This window comes from Corythoichthys intestinalis, chromosome 13 (assembly GCF_030265065.1).
Source record: "Corythoichthys intestinalis isolate RoL2023-P3 chromosome 13, ASM3026506v1, whole genome shotgun sequence".
NCBI lineage: Eukaryota > Metazoa > Chordata > Actinopteri > Syngnathiformes > Syngnathidae > Corythoichthys > Corythoichthys intestinalis.
The window spans coordinates 13,239,785-13,256,836 of record NC_080407.1 but is presented as its reverse complement, the minus strand read 5'-3'; the positions used below and the strand labels follow the sequence as shown (position 1 = coordinate 13,256,836).

The window sequence follows — 17,052 nt, the reverse complement described above, 5'->3', positions numbered from 1 at the left end:
GAACGGAAGATGAACTTAGTAAAGTATCTGAACCTTTTGGAATTTCTCATATTTCTGCATAAAATCACCATCAAATGTGATCTGAGCTTTGTCAAAATTACACAGATGAAAAAACAGTGTCTCTCCTTTAACTAAAACCACCCAAACATTGATAGGTTTTCATGTTTTAATGAGGATAGCATGCAAACAATGACAGAAGGGGGAAAAATAAGTGAACCGTCTGCCTAAGGGGACTTAATGAGCAATTGAAACCAAATTTTACCAAACAAGTCAGGTGTGTGCACAATCACTGATGAGTGGTTTCAAGCTGCCCTGCCCACTATAAAACACACACCTGGTAAGAATTGTCTTGATGAGAAGCATTGTCTGATGTGCATCATGGCTCGGTCAAAAGAGCTGTCTGAAGACCTCCGATCAAGAATTGTTGATTTGTATAAAGCTGAGAAAGGATACAAAAACATGTCTAAAATGTTCATGTTCATCAATCGGCAGTCAGAGAAGTTGTCTACAAACGGAGAGAGTTTGGCACTGTTGCTTCTTTCCCAAGGAGTAGCCGTCGACCAAAGAGGACGCCAAACGTTCAGTGCAGAATACTCAGCGAGGTAAAAAAGAACCCTAGAGTGTCTGCTAAAGACACACAGAAATCATTGGCAGAGTCCAATGTATCTGTGCCACACCAACTAAATGTAAAACTATAGCCAAGAATGGTGTTCATGGGAGGACTTCACGGTCTAAAAAAAAAACATTGTTTCTCGTTTAATGTTCGCAAAAAGGACAAGAAGGACTTGGTCACTCCACAGAAGTGTTGGCAAAATATTTTGTGGACTGATGAAACCAAAGTTGAATTGTTTGGGAGTAGCACACAACGTCAAGTGTGGATGAAAAATAGAACAGCTCACCTACATCTACAACTCATCCCCACAGTAAAGCATGGTGGAGGGAGCATCATAATTTGGGGCTGTTTTGCTGCCTCGGGGCCTGGACAACTTGCAATCATTAATGGAAGAATGACTTCAAAGGTTTATCAGGATGTTTTGCAGGAAAACCTGAGGTCGTCTGTCAGACAGTTGAAGCGAAAAAGAGGATGGATGCTGCAACAAGACAATGATCCAAAACACAGAAGTAAATACACTTCAGAATTTTTTTCAGAAGGACAAAGTTCTGGAGTAGCCAAGTGAAAGTCCAGACTTGAACCTCATTGAGATGCTGTGGCATGACCTAAAGACAGTGATTCATGCCAGATATCCCAGGAATCTGACTGAACTACAGCAGTTTTGTCGAGAAGAATAGTTTAGAAAAGATTAGTCCTGGTTCAGATTAGTGCTGTCAAAATTATCGCGTTAACGGGCTGTAATTAATTTTTAAAATTAATCACATTAAAATATTTGACGCAATTAACGCACATGCCCCGCTCAAACAGATTAAAATAACAGTACAGTTTAATGTTCGCTTGTTACTTGTTTTTTGGTGTTTGGCGCCCTCTGCTGGCGCTTGGGTCCAACTAATTTTATGTGTTACACCATGAGTGAGCATGGTGTAATTATTGACATCAACAATGGCGAGCTTCTACTGTAATTTCCCGAATATAACGCACACTTTTTTTCCCCAAAATCAACTTGTAAAATCATGGTGCGCATTATAAACAGGTACATGGATGGAGATAGAAATGTATATATTACACCGATTTTTTTTTTTTTTTGACACAGCCACGTTGCGACCCGTTGCCGACCATTACGGTACGTGATGTCACCGTTTTGTTTCGGTAATACTTCACTCTAATCGGCCGAATGATTTCGTCTGTGTCAAATTCTGCTTTTTTCACTCTTCATAAAGCACAAAATTTTGTTTCTTGAACTCATTTGAGTCAACGTTTATTGCAGCTCCGCAACTCGGACCATAACAAACGTAAGCACACAGACTTCCTGTGTCCGTCAACTTTATCTGTCCCTCGGGAAACTCAAACCCAAATAACAATAGTTCCTATTGTTACTGTCGTGTTGACAGCGATGAGCTCTCACGGATTTCCGACTTACGTTCTCACTTTCATTTTACCGTATCAATCCATGGAAGAAACATTTATTCATCATGATGAAACGAGCAAGTTATACAGCAGCCTTGAAAATAAAAGTCACATCTGTTTTGTTTTCTCCTAGATTCTGGTAAATTGGAGAAGTTGTCAAATCATATTATTACCGTAAATATTGTCAGTTTATGGTAATGTTTTGAACTACCAATGTGCAATGCTTGTGCTGTATTTCACCAATCAGTAAAATGACATTTCTGTATCTGTACACGAGCTCTGTTTTCTTGTATTCTTCTATTTATTGGTGCTAAAATTAGGGTGCGCGTTACAAATGGGTACAATAATTTTCTCTAGATTTTACAAGTAAATTTGGGGTGCGCATTATACACGGGTGCGCCTTATATTCGGGAAATTACGGTAGTTTACTTTTTGATTGAAAATTTTACAAATTTTAATCAAATGAAAACATTAAGAGGGGTTTAATATAAAATTTCTATAACTTGTACTAACATTTATCTTTTAAAAACTACAAGTCTTTCTATCCATGGATCGCTTTAAGAGAATGTTCATAATGTTAATGCCATCTTGTTGATTTATTGTTATAATAAATACAGTACTTATGTACTGTATGTTGAATGTTTATATCCGTCTTGTGTCTTATCTTTCCATTCCAACAATAATTTACAGAAAAATATGGCATATTTTATAGATGGTTTGAATTGCGATTAATTACGATTAATTAATTGTTAAGCTGTAATTAACTCGATTAAAAATTTTAATCGTTTGACAGCCCTAGTTCAGACACTTTTTAATACCACTGTCGTACTGTGACCTCATGTCTACATTAAAGAGCATCTGCAAAGAAAAAAAATTCAAAATACAATTTAGTTTCACTAATCTGTTTCGAATACAGTGGCGATAAAACGTCAATGTGCAAAACTCCAGTTCGCCATCATAACAACTGCGTCTGGTTGGGAGATAAAATCCATCTCTCCTTTCAATAAAATCCTACAGTGGCGCTTTAAAAAAACAAAAAAAAAACCAGAAGGAATCTCAATTCCGACTCTTTGCTTTTATGTGACCATCAGCGGTAATGGGATTAAGGAGGAAATTACTTCAGTGCGCATGAGGTGTTGGGAAATTGAGATACTCCTGCGACAATGCGGGATATGCAAACAAGGAAGGGATGAAATCATCAAGTGCAAGTGAAGACACTGACAAGGGTTCTTGTATCATTTTATAAGTAATGCAGCTCACCATAGGTTATACCTGCATCTACCCATGAAATGAAAATCTCAAATTGATTGGTTCTTTTTTCTAGGTTCCACTTGCTGACAACCTGATGGCCATCCATAGTGCCACCCGCTGCCCTGTTCATTTGGCCCATTCATCTGCTGCTCATCAAAAGGTGAATTAATCCATCTCAGCGGTATTGCACACAAAAAGATAAAAGCCTAAGGCCATGTCAGGGAAGTTCAACATAAAAAAGACCAAAAGATCTGAAGGCACACAAGAATAATAAGAGTTTATGAATAGAGCTGATATGTGTAAACTACAGCTAAAACTTTTCATTTTAACTTTTGTTGACATTTCTCTCGATTTTTGTATTTATAACGCATGGAGCACATTCATAAAGGTGTAGCACTCTGCCATTAATGTTTAATATCATATTTTCACTTCCCGCTTTTTAATATTCCTGAGCGGAGCCTGACCTGCAGCACGGTCTGAATCTTGGCGGAGACGTCTGCCTGCTCGTAGAGCTTGATGCCTTCCTCGTGGGCGCCGCCCGGGCACTGCACGGCGATGCGCTGCAGGTGGGCCAGCACCACGCTGTGCGCCTGCGCCACCGCCTTGAACTTGTCAAAGAGGAGCTCCAGAAGCTCCAGCAGAAGCCTGTGGAGGGGAGCCAGCAAAGAAGTCATTAAAACAAATCAGCCACTCTGATTTATGACCGGGCTGGCACTTAATGATCATGTTTGTAGTACCAATTTACAACCCCTAGCAAAAAGTATGGAATCACCAGTCTCGGACGAGCACTCACTCAAGCATTTTATCATGTAGAACAAACTCTGAGGAAAAGCTGGAAAAAATAATGAATTAGTTCGAAAGTGCAACTCCTTGGAATTCAGAAACACTAAAAGAAATTAGTAAATTTTACTTTTATAGAGCAAGTGCAGGGAAATAAATATAGAATCACTCCATTCTGAAGAAAAAAAATACAGTGCCCTCCATTATTATTGGATTTAGAATAATTACGGTATGTGTTTTTTAGCTTCTAATATTTTGTTTTCTAAATAATATGGGACCTTAATGGAAAAAAAGAGAAAAATCCAACCTTCAATACAAGTGCATTTATTCAGTGGGGAAAAATCCCACATAAAGAAATAATTATTTGACATCAAATAATGTGTGTCACAATTTATTAGCACCCCTGGTGTTAATACTTTGTACAACCCACTTTTGCCAACAAAACATCACCTAATCTTCTCCTACAATGTTTCACAAGATGGGAAGAGACAGAAAGAGGGATCTTCAGCCCTTCCTCTTTGCAGAATCTCTCTAAATCATCCAGAGACCTGGGTCCTCTCCTCTGTACTCTCTTCTTCAGCTCACACCACAGGTTTTCAATGGGGTTGAGGTCTGGGGACTGAGATGGGCATGGGAGGAGCTTGATTTTGAGTCTGGTGAACCATTTCTGTGTAGATTTGGCCATATGTTTAGGGTCATTGTCTTGCTGAAAGACCCAGTGACGACCCATCTTCAGCTTTCAGGCAGAGGGCAACAGATCTTGATTTAAAATGTCCTGGTATTTCAAAGCATTCATGATGCCATGCACCCTAACAAGGTTCCCAGGGCCTTTGGAAGCGAAACAGCCCCACAGCATCACTGACCCACCCCCAAACTTTTGTTTGGTGCCGTTCCAGTGAGATTTACAAGGATGACTGCCTGAACAAAACATCAAAATTCCCTCAGTCCTTGATGATATGGGGCTGTATGTCAGGCAAAGGCACTGGTGAGATGGCTGTGGGTAATCTTCAATAAATGCACAAGTTTACATTAAAATTTTGGACAGCTTTCTTATCCATTCAATTGAAAATATGTTCGGAGATGATGAAATCGTTTTCCAAAATGACAATGCATCATGCCACTGAGCTAAAACTGTTAAAGCATTCCTTGGAGAAAGACTCATCCAGTCAATGTCTTGGCCTGCAAATAGCCCAGATCTCAACCCTATTGAAAACCTGTGGTGGAAATTGAAAAAAATGGTCCACACCAAGGCTCCGATCTGCAAGGATGATCTAGCAACTGCAATCAAAGAGAGGTGGCACCAAATTGATGAAGAATACTCATCAAGTCCATGCCTCAGAGACTGCAAGGTGTCATAAAAGCCAGAGGTGGTGCAACTAAATACTAGAGATGTGTTTTGATTGTTATTTCTTTGTTTGTTTCTCATGATTCCATATTTTTTCCTCAGAATGGAGAGATTCTATATTTATTTCCCTGCACTTGCTCTATAAAAGTAACATTTACCAACCACCACAATGTTTTTTATTCATTCTTTAGTGTTCTGAATGCTAAAGAGTTGCACTTTTGAACTAATTCATTATTTTTTTCAAACTTTTCATCGGAGTTTGTTCTACATGATAAAATATCTGAGTGAGTGGTCGTCCGAGACTGGTGATTCCATACTTTTAGCTAGGGGTTGTAGTTCTGCAGGTAAAAAAACAGATAATCTTCCTCCCAGTTCAAAGGGATGGGACATCTAATAGTGACAAACATGTTTCAATTCACTGCAAAACGATGAAAAGAGCCCCGTGATTGGAAGTCTATCATCATCAACGACACTGAGAGCGTTCAAAACAATTTTTTTTCTCAAATGTTTTCCTATTGTTATGTGTGAACTGTACTGTTTGCCCGCTACAGTGTTGCGTTTCATTGCATCAACAAATTAAAAATTTCATGTGACCAATACCTTGGGATCTGAATAGACTATCTTTGTAAATAGCTGCAAAATAACGTATGCAATAACCACACCATTGTTCCCCGCGACGAGTAGTACATTGGATGGAGTTTCCATGGCAACCCGGCTTGACTTTAAATGGAAGTGAGCGTGCGGAGAAACTGGATGTGTTTGTACTCTCTGCAGACAAAATAACGGTGCACGTGCAAATACGGTGTTAAGCACTCACATGCACGCACACACTAAGGGGGCAGAGCAACGTGGCGGCCTAATGCATTGCGAGGTCAGAAGGGATTGAACGGAAAACAAGGAGAGGCGGAGGCGGACGAGACACTGACAGGAGAGGAGACGCGGCTCTTAAGCGGTCCGGGATCACTGGACTGAGACCTGCAGTTGGCCGAGCGAGGAGAGACGTGAGCGCTTTTAAGATGTCGGCCGGTACCGCAGGTGGGAAATTGTGTGGGGCGTGTTAAACTGTGACTTGTCAAGGTTTAAACTAGCTGTTTTCAAGCTATAAGGCAGGTAGGACATCAGTCGAGGATTTTAGTGTTGACCATCTGACTTGTTCAGCAATATTGGACATGGCCGGAAACATATAAAAAGGTCATCCATCTAAAACATAACGAGACGGATGCCAGTTTTTGTCTGACGAGACAAGAACGAGATGAGTTTACGTCATAAGTTCACAATGTGTAAAATTTTCTTATCGTATGTGTAGTTAGCACGCAACGTAGCAGTGTTTGGTCGTGTCACCTGTGACATGCTACTGGCCGTTGAGTAAGCCTGTGTCCACTTCAGGCTACCTTTTGTGAAACACACGTGTCAGGTGCTGCTTAATAAGTATTGCCTGGTACACCAGACTCACCGCTGTTCCAGCTATTGAGTCTGGCCACCATTCAGCGGATACAATTTCCAGGGCGGAGCAAGCCACAGCAAACAGACAGCGGAGTGGACCAATCAGCAACGGGCAGACGTGTCGTTAGTAAAACGACGAGGGCAGGACGAGGGACTTGCGCGCGGAAGTAAACATACGAGGAGAGCGGAGTTTATTCAACATGGCTAGTGCGAGACAGACTGTTGTCAATGACTCGTGTCGATGTGTTTTTGGTAATTTAAAACTGATTTTACCGTGGATTGGAACATATTCTCGGCTATCCCGTTCACCATCCGTGTTGTTGTGGAGACGACTTTCGGCGCAAGAGTGACGTTGCTCGTGAAGAACACGTCACGCAAATAAACGAATCTGATTTGTCGATTGATTTTGTACCTGCTCGAGAGGCCGTTAATGGGATGGTTCCCAGACTTTTCTCTCAGTGTTTGAAAAATACAGGGAGAACAGTCTGGCCGTGCCAAGCAATAATCAGTATTGTTTTCTTATCTTGGCAGATATGCAGTGTTGCCTTAGCCTTTAAAACTGTGTTCTGCACACTAAATGTAACTTGTAGCATTAGCATAGCGTTCGCGTTAGCATTTAGCATGGTGAGTGTCGTCTTAAACTCTTGGAGCACTTTTTACATACAGTTCGTGGCGTCCAGGTGAGTTTAATTAATTGAAAAGTAGTGTGTGTATTAGTGCTTATTGTCATCACAAAGACAGTGATGTCCTTGTAAACTCGATAATTATCGTATTGGCTAGAATATAATACGGCCCTGATTATAAGACGACCCCCTCTTTTTCAAGACTCAATTTCAAAAAAAGACTTTTTGAACACCAGTTACAGTACATCTGAAACAAATGATTATAACAATATATTTGAGAGAAAAAGCATGCTATTTTGCCTCATTCAGATCTTAATATCTGAACATTTAAATATGTAAACTAAAGTGCAATCACATTCCTAAATGAATGGCTTCTGGTTTTTGAAATGTAAATAAACCAATCTATTGTGATAAAACAACAAAAATGCAATAACTGCATTTACCATCAAAGTGAAGTCTAACTGTAACTGTAGTCTTGAAATAAATCTGAATAAGGAAAAACATTGCAATAAAATAATGCAAACTGGTTAAACTTGAGAGTAGCTGAGATCTGTCATGACAGAGCATCGCTTCAATGATATCTGGCGCCATCTAGCGTCGTGAATGGGGAGAGTAGCTGAGATCTGTCATGACAGAACATTGCTTCAATGATATCTAGCGCCATCTAGCGTCGTGAATGGGTATAATGTCTAGACCGCGAATATAAGACGACCCCCCCTTTTTTCAGTGTTATTTCAAAGCAAAAAAACGCCGTCTTATATTCGGGCCAATACGGTATGTGCTCGTCCGTCCATGTTCATTCAAAATTGTTGGAGACTAGTGCTGCAACGATTAATCAATTAACTCGAGTATTCGATTAGAAAAAAAAAAATAATAATAATAATAATAATAATAATAAAAAAAATATTCGAATTAAAATTTGTTGTCTCGAGTATTCGTTTCATTAAAGTGGCGTTGTAATGATTTATTTTGAAAGTGTTTGGATTTACTTTTATTGATTAGGATGGATACACTGCCTCTTTTTACATGAATCCAACTGCTCCCTGTTAAGACCAACGTAAGCTAAGTTTTTGTTTGAGCTAAACTTTTGTAATGTATTCATAATTTAGTTTATAGGTATAATTAGCCTTTTTTGTGGGAATATGTGTCTGAACCATTTGTTTAGAGCACTGTGAAAAAACTTTAGCATTTTATAACATTTAAGCTAGTGGACTTTTTCTATGCAAGTTAGCCAATTGTTCTTTTGTTTTACATAGATCCTCATTTTTTAAAATTTATACTGTTTGAGGCTCAGCTCAGGTATTTTAATTTTTTATGATCCTTATCCGATTACTCGATTATTTGAACTAACTAGTCCATCGATCAATCGACTACTAAAATATTCGATAGCTGGAGCCCTATTGGAGACCTTTATTTATTTTTGGACTAAAACATTTTGAAAATACTAAAATATGACAAAGACTAATACTAAAGCGAAAGTTCAAACGTCTGCCAAAAAAACCCCACCTATATCAAGCCATCTTCTGAAGTGAGGCAGGACTGGCTGCCAGTCAATTACAAACTAGTTTTCAAAGACATTTTCTGCTTACAGTACCTCGGTTGGCTCTCCTGAACCAGGTTCTCTCCTCTTTGGTAGGCATGGTCCGCGATCTGTGTGGTGGACCTCTTTGCTATCTGCTTAAGCTCTGGCTCCAGCCGCTCCATGATCGCTTTGATGGTCTCTGGGATCTTCTTCAGCTTGGCCAGCGCCTGAGGAAAAAAAATCAGACGTTAGCCGTATGTAAAGAGAAAACAATTAAGTGGGTCAACCCCGTTATCTTTCTTGCGTGTACTTTTATGAGGATGCCCATGAACTCCGCGCTGTTCTCCTCCGGGTCCACCTCCGGGAGGTCTAATTGGTTCGACTCCCGCACGTCTTGTTGAAGTTCACGGACTATAGTAGAAACAAGAACAGCTTAAAAAAAGCAAGAAACAAGTAGAAACAAAAAAATCTCTGCGGTGCCTTTCATCTTTCTTTATTTGTGTTTCTGAATAGACAATAGAGGCCTCTCAGATGTACTACCATTCAGATTCAATCTGTTGGGAAGTTGATCTCGAGGCACTTTTATAAGGCACGCTGCAATAAAAGAGACCCAACAAAACACAGGAGGAGCTTTTTAATAACGCAACGCACCAAAGCCAATACATAAAAACAGAGTGTAATATTAGTTAACCAAATTAGTGGCGCAACTGAGAGCAAGCGAGGCTCCAATTTTCACGAGAAGAGGCGTCCCAATTCCCCGTATGCGCACGTTCGGGGAGTTAATGTTTATGGCAAGTTAATGGACTTTGGGTCGCCTTTGCCTTGTCTCCCCGTTCCACTCGTAGTTTGTGTAATAATTATGACAATTACTAGCTACAAACGAGGTGCTCTAATGCTATTAAGCAAAATGGCACGCTTAAGCCACTGACAGAGGTGGGATGTTGCGCCGCAGACCGCAGCTGTTAGCGCGCCAGCGTCCAGGCACTTTATTGCCTGTGGGCCTGCTGATTGCCCGATTTCTTTGAATAATTTGGACAAATCTGCCGCTTAGCTTTTAACGTTCGGGCCTGCAAGGCTGCCGCATCGAATGAAAATAACGATAGACGTCAAATCAAATTGAAGTGGAAGGGGCTGGCAATGAGTAAGCAAATGGATTGTCATCAATGGAAGTGCACAATACGCTAATAATAAGGAAAACAAAATGTTTTTGACATTAGGGTTAATCTTCAAGTTAACGGGAGTTGAATTAGTCGATGGAGTTCAACAAATTCCGTGCAGTTTGTGAGTTATTTGTTAGTTTCAGGGCTCCGGAGTGGCTAAGCTAGTGCGTGTCAATGGTCCCTGTCTGCTTAGCATACCAGTAACATCTTAGCAAACCAGTAAAAAAACGATATTAACGGATCAAACAGAGTCAAATAAATTCAAAATGCCAATCATTGTTCGAAACACCCGTGAGGCCAAAACAATGTGACACCAAACTAACTTAATTCATTTCATTCTGCGGGACTATTCTTTTCGATGCGTAATGCGACCACTTTAGAGAGGAGTGCTTTGGCCACTTGTGCTCAGTCTGCTGAGGAGTCCCTTTCATTCCCACAAAAAACAAATAAAATCAGTGGTGAAAAAAAACTGATGTGATATCACTCCGCCCTGCTTGCCCAGATAGCCTGCTCCCTGCAGAGCTGCTGGATTACAAATGTTGCTGTTCATACTACAATTATTGACATGCAAAATTGAATAACTTTATCCTGAAAACATAGCCAACACTAATGATTGGGTTTCAGCAGCAAGGCCGGTGTGGCTTCGGCCTGGGTCCTACACCAAAGACGTGTTCCAAGGCTTCAAGGACGGAAATAAAGACCTGGTGAGCTCCAAACTCTTCAAGTTCGAAGAAGAGAGCTACAAAATCAAAGCTGTCAGCCAACAACGGCAAGGAAGATGGACGAATTGGGAGGCTGTTGTCAATAGAACTATCTCATGGGCCGACATGTGGAGGATGCCCCAAGCAAGGCTGAGCTTCATGATCAGAGCCACATACGACACATTTCCAGCAACCTGAGTCTGCAACACATCCTCTCTGGCTGCAAGGCTGCACTGACACAAGGCCGGTTCAGGTGGCACCATGATAAAGTCCTACGCAAGCTGGCCGAAGTTAACAACACCAGCCCGCTAACATCACACCAGAGGATCCAGTTCATCCAGCAAGGAGCCAAGAGGCACAGCAGCAGCACTAAACAGTGGTCCCTACTTTACCCTGGAGAAGAGTGGAACATGAGAGCCGACTTGGACCGGCAAGTCACATTCCCCGGAGTCATTACATCCACCACACTCTGGCTGGACATTGTCCTTTGGTCTGTTCCCATGAGGACAGTCATCTTGGCGGAGCTAATAGTTCCATGTGAAGAGGGGATGGACACCACCTTCGACTGCATCTTGCCAAGTAGGTTGGAAGGCAACAGTTTTACCAGCAGATGTAAGGTGCAGAGGCTTCACAGCAACCTCCACCCAGCAGCTCATGGTGTAACTCTGAATCATGGGAATGAGACTGAGGAAAGCCTTGAAGGACCTGGCAGATGAAGCAGAGCAAGACAGCTTCTGGCTCTGGGGGAAAGATAGAGCGTGGAGGAAACAAGGAGCTTAGGACCTCCGTGTTTGCTTGGTATGTGGTCAGGCTTGCGTTTGACACAGGGAGTTGGACTGCCCTACCATGCATAGTCCCTTGGGGCCTTGCCCATAAACCAGCTGCAGGGAGTGGAAGGTTCACATCCCTGTCACTGCCCCACCACCCGGAGATATTCTGGGATGAAAAGGGTGAAACATTGATGAGGGGTGGCTCCTGGCTGACGACCCTGCAGCGGGCCCACCCGCACTGTCGGCAGTGCGACAAGCAGTTATGCTCAGCAGGTTCCATTTTTCCCTCTCCCCTTCTGTGACTAATTTGGGAGTCAGATTTGACCCCCATCTTAGCTTTAACAATCACATCAATTACATTTGCAAAACCTCCTTCTTTCACCTCCGCAATATTGCCAAACTCCGGCCATCTCTCTCCCGTCCTGCTGCAGAGAGACTCGTCCATGCCTTTATCTCCTCTAGGTTGGACTATTGTAACGCACTCCTCATCGGGATCCCTGGCAAGAGCCTACAAAGGCTTCAGTATGTCCAAAACAGCGCTGCCAGGGTCCTGATGAGGGTGCGTAAACACGAGCACATCACCCCCATCCTTCACACCCTACACTGGCTCCCTGTTCACCTCCGTATTGAATTCAAAATCCTCCTTCACACCCATCACTGTCTACACGGTGTAGCCCCCACCTACCTCACCGAACTCCTCACATCACATAATTCAGCTAGAACCCGGTCAGGCCAACAGCACCGTCTACTCCCGCCCAGGACTCGGCTCAAGACTATGGGCGACAGGGTCTTTGCAGCTGCTGCTCCCCGTCTGTGGAACGCCCTCCCAGACCACCTCAGAGCCCCGCAGACGGTGGATGCATTTAAAAAAGGACTAAAAACTCACCTTTTTAAAAAAGCTTATTCTAGCTAATTTTATTTGACTATCTTATTTTTATCTGATTGGTATCTGATTTTATCTGTTTTGCTTTTCCTCTTTTATTCTTAGTCTTTTTATTTATTTTATTTTTTTCTGGCGATGTGCACTTTGAGATTTGTTTTCAAATGTAAAGTGCGTTATAAATAAAATGTATTATTATCTGTACTCCAATCTTGCATGGGTCATCGGAGATTCTCATGCGTGCTTAGTGCATACATTGTTTTTTATTGGAATGCTAAGATGGGACCATTGACTCGCACTAGCTTAGCCACTCCGGAGTCCTGAAACTAACAAATAACATACAGACTGTATAAAATTTGTTGAAATAAACTCAACTGGCTAATTAAACCCCTGCCAACTCAAAGACTAAGCCTTATGTCAAAAATTCTTAACTTCCCTTTAAGGAAGAAACAGATAAAAATCCAGGCATCCGTGACAAAAACTTATTGCTCTCTTGATGTTTTTTTCTTCATTAAATTCCCATTTTTGTTTGTGTGCATTATCAGCACCAGTTGCCAGTTTGAGCGTTACAAATGCTCCCCGCTTACCAACGCTGCCGCTACCCCCTGCTGCGATGACAGTGACGACTGATGACAAACGACGCAGATAAAGGCGGACAAGATGATTATGATGTTGGTGAGGGAAACGTATACTATGATGATGGCGGCAGCTGAGGCTGTTGTGACAAATGTCTTGCAAGAAATGAGGCAAACTTCCTCCACAGTCAATGACAACCCATTATGTCATGCAAATGGTGTCTTTAATGTCTTTAATACCAGCCTGGTCACAAACTTCATTCAAACATACAGTGGGGCAAATACGTATTTAGTCAACCACCAATTGTGCAAGTTCTCCTACTTGAAAAGATTGAATTGATTATTAAAGAATTATTTCCAAATTAGAGTGGAAAATAAGTATTTGGTCGCCTACAAACAAGTAAGATTTCTGGCTGTCAAAGAGGTCTAACTTCTTCAAACAAGGTCTAACAAGGCTCCACTCGTTACCTGTATTAATGGCACCTGTTTTAACTCATTATCAGTATCAAAGACACCTGTCCACAATCTCAGTCAGTCACACTCCAAACTCCACTTTGGCCAAGACCAAAGAGCTGTCGAAGGACACCAGAGCCAAAATTGTAGACCTGACCAGGCTGGGAAGACTGAATCTGCAATAGGTAAAACGCATGGTGTAAAGAAATCAACTGTGGGAGCAATTATTAGAAAATGGAAGACATACAAGACCACTGATAATCTCCCTCGATCTGGGGCTCCATGCAAGATCTCACCCCGTGGCGTCAAAATGATAACAAGAACGGTGAGCAAAAATCCCAGAACCACACGGGGTGGACCGAGTGAATAACCCACAGAGAGCTGGGACCACGGTAACAAAGGCTACTATTAGTAAAACGATGCGCGGCCAGGGACTCAAATCCTGCACTGCCAGATGTGTCCCCCTGCTGAAGAAAGTACATGTCCAGGCCCGTCTGTGGTTTGCTAGAGAGCATTTGGATGATCCAGAAGAGGACTGGGAGAATGTGTTATGGTCAGATGAAACCAAAATTGAACTTTTTGGTAGAAACACAGGTTCTCGTGTTTGGAGAAGAAAGAATACTGAATTGCATCTGATGAACACCATACCCACTGTGAAGCATAGGGGTGGAAACATCATGCCTTGGGGCTGTTTTTCTGCAAAGGGACCAGGAGGACTGATCTCTGTAAAGGAAAGAATGAACGGGGCCATGTATCGAGAAATTTTGAGTGAAAATCTCCTTCCATCAGCAAGTGCATTGAAGATGAGACGTGGCTGGGTCTTTCAGCATGACAATAATCCCAAACCCACAGCCAGGGCAACAAAGGAGTGGCTTCGTAAGAAGCATTTCAAGGTCCTGGAGTGGCCTAACAAGTCTCCAGATCTCAAGAGTTGAAAGTCCGTGTTGCCCAACGACAGCCCCAAAACACCACTGCTCTAGCGGAGATCTGCATGGAGGAATGGGCCAAAATACCAGCAACAGTGTGCGAAAAGCTTGTGAAGAGTTACAGAAAACTTTTGGCCTCCGTTATTGCCAACAAAGGGTACATAACAAATTATTGAGATGAACTTTTGGGATTGACCATATACTTATTTTCCACCATTATTTGCAGATAAATTCTTTAAAAATCAATCAATGTGATTTTCTGGGTTTTTTTCCACATTCTGTCTCTCATGGTTGAGGTTTACCCATGTTGACAATTACAGGCCTCTCTAATATTTTCAAGTGGGAGAACTTGCACAGTTAGTAGTTGACTAAATAATTATTTGCCCCACTGCATGCTGTATTTGACACATGATGTCATTAAACACATATTTTGTACCACTGCTTGATCCCGGCGTGCTGAATTGCGAGGAATCCAGTAGTTTGCGCGGCGTGGAAAGCCCGCTGATGTCCAACGGCGGCATGGGAGAAGCGTCTTTGCCCGCAGAGCTGAAAAGCACAAAATCAGACACAGGAAGCGGCGTGTTAACGCGGAAAACAAACCGAGCCCTACACTAATATTATTAATCTATTGTTTAACCCCGACGCATTGTATCTGTGTGGGGGAACGGCGACTGCTTCCCAATGAGTTATTTTTCACACCTTAAGCCGGAGGTGGGAGCAATTTTGGCCCTTTAAAGTCCAGGCGGCATAAACTAAGTGAGCGGGGTGTGCGAAAGGTGGGTTTGTTGTTAGGGAGGCCGGCGCCTGTCACCGGTTGATCCGGGTAATAAATCACTGTACCTCGCTGACCCACAACCACCGTAATTACTGCGAGTGCACACACACGGCGCCTCGACACAAAAGTGTAAACAAAACAAAGTGGCTGCGCCGCATTTGCCTTAATGTTTCATCGCCGGATATGGAATCGTAGCGCTTAGTTGAAGAAAATGATTGCACGATTGCACAGTTTCACACGGTCTTCAGGAAAATATATCGAAATAGACTTTTTGTGTCTCTAATTGGCCTGGTGTCCAGACAAGAAATAATTGCCAACTGGCACCCGTTTGAACTTGTAATGAAGGCACACTACTTTTTGACACAATTGGCACACAGAAAAAAGGTGTTGAAACACCTCGGACCACACAAATGAGATGTGAGATGGATTTCTATGAATGCACAATAATTGGACAAGCAGTCTGGTGTACTAATGGAACCGAGCTACACACGAAGAACTGATTAAAGTAGACCTAAACTACTGACAACACATTACCCGGGAAGGCGGGCAGCATTCTTTTCCTTGTTTTTGAGCCCCAGCCGGCTGGTGGATTTGATGTAGAGGTGACGGTGGAGCTCGTCAATGAGCACCAGGTGGATATTGAGCTTCTTGCTGTGGAGCTCCAGGCGGAGGTCGCCAAGGCCCTCTACCTGCAGCAGGGGGCCCTCAAGCGACTCCACAGCAGACACCTGAACGAGACCAGGATAAATTAGGATGCATAACATCAGCAAATTTCCTCATTTGGCAGCTGTTAATACTGATGCACTGATACCAGTATTGGCAGGGGGGGCCGATCCGGCCCAAAATGGTGGTATGGGAGCCGATACCATTTACCGGTACGGTAATACTGAAGGCAGCCTTTTTTTCTCCTCACACTCACTACACTCTGTGTTTGCATGCCATCCCTATTGACCTGCTCCATACCAATGAGAGCGGGCTAATCCGGTGGGGCAAATAAGTATTTCGTCAACCACCAATTGTGCAAGTTCTCCTACTTAAAAAGATTAGAGAGGCCTGTAATTGTCAACATGGGTAAACCTCAACCATAAGAGACAGAATGTGGAAAAAAACAGAAAATCACATTGTTTGATTTTTAAAAAATTGATTTCCAAATTAGAGTGGAAAATAATTATTTGGTCACCTACAAACAAGCAAGACTTCTGGCTGTCAAAGAGGTCTAACTTCTTCTAACGAGGTCTAACGAAGTCTAACCGGGCTCCACTCGTTACCTGCATTAATGGCACCTGTTTTAACCCATTATCGGTATAAAAGACACCTGTCCACAAACTCAGTCAGTCACACTCCAAACTCCACTATGGCCAAGACCAAAGAGCTGTCGAAGGACACCCGAGACAAAATTGTAGACCTGCACCAGGCTGGGAAGACTGAATCTCCAATAGGTAAAACGCTTGGTGTAAAGAAATCAACTGTGGGAGCAATTACTAGAAAATGGAAGACGTACAAGATCTCTGAAAGTCTCCCTCGATCTTGGGCTCCATGCAAGATCTCACGCCATGGTGTCAAAATGATAAGAACGGTGAGCAAAAATCTAGTGAACCTAGTGAATGAGTGAATGAGCTGGGACCACAGTAACAAAGGCTACTATCAGTAACACAATGCGCCGCAAGGGACTCAAATCCTGCACTGCCAGACGTGTCCCCCTGCTGAAGAAAGTACACGTCCAGGCCCGTCTGCGGTTCGCTAGAGAGCATTTGGATGATCCAGAAGAAGACTGGGAGAATGTGTTATGGTCAGATGAAACCAAAATAGAACTTTTTGGTAGAAACAC

The 17,052-nt window shown here is 42.4% G+C and overlaps 1 protein-coding gene across 2 annotated transcripts in view; it reads right to left on the bottom strand.

Moving 5' to 3' along the window:
- exoc4 (exocyst complex component 4) overlaps positions 1 to 17,052 on the bottom strand; it is a 164,295-nt gene that overhangs the window by 133,572 nt on the left and 13,671 nt on the right. For both annotated transcript variants that reach the window (XM_057854368.1, XM_057854369.1), the window contains exons 4-8: positions 15,759 to 15,952; positions 14,886 to 14,995; positions 9,295 to 9,395; positions 9,057 to 9,211; positions 3,736 to 3,916 (exon numbers count right to left, since the gene is read on the bottom strand). In XM_057854368.1, coding sequence (XP_057710351.1) covers positions 3,736 to 3,916; positions 9,057 to 9,211; positions 9,295 to 9,395; positions 14,886 to 14,995; positions 15,759 to 15,952 — 741 coding nt within the window. The remainder of the gene's footprint in view (positions 1 to 3,735; positions 3,917 to 9,056; positions 9,212 to 9,294; positions 9,396 to 14,885; positions 14,996 to 15,758; positions 15,953 to 17,052) is intronic.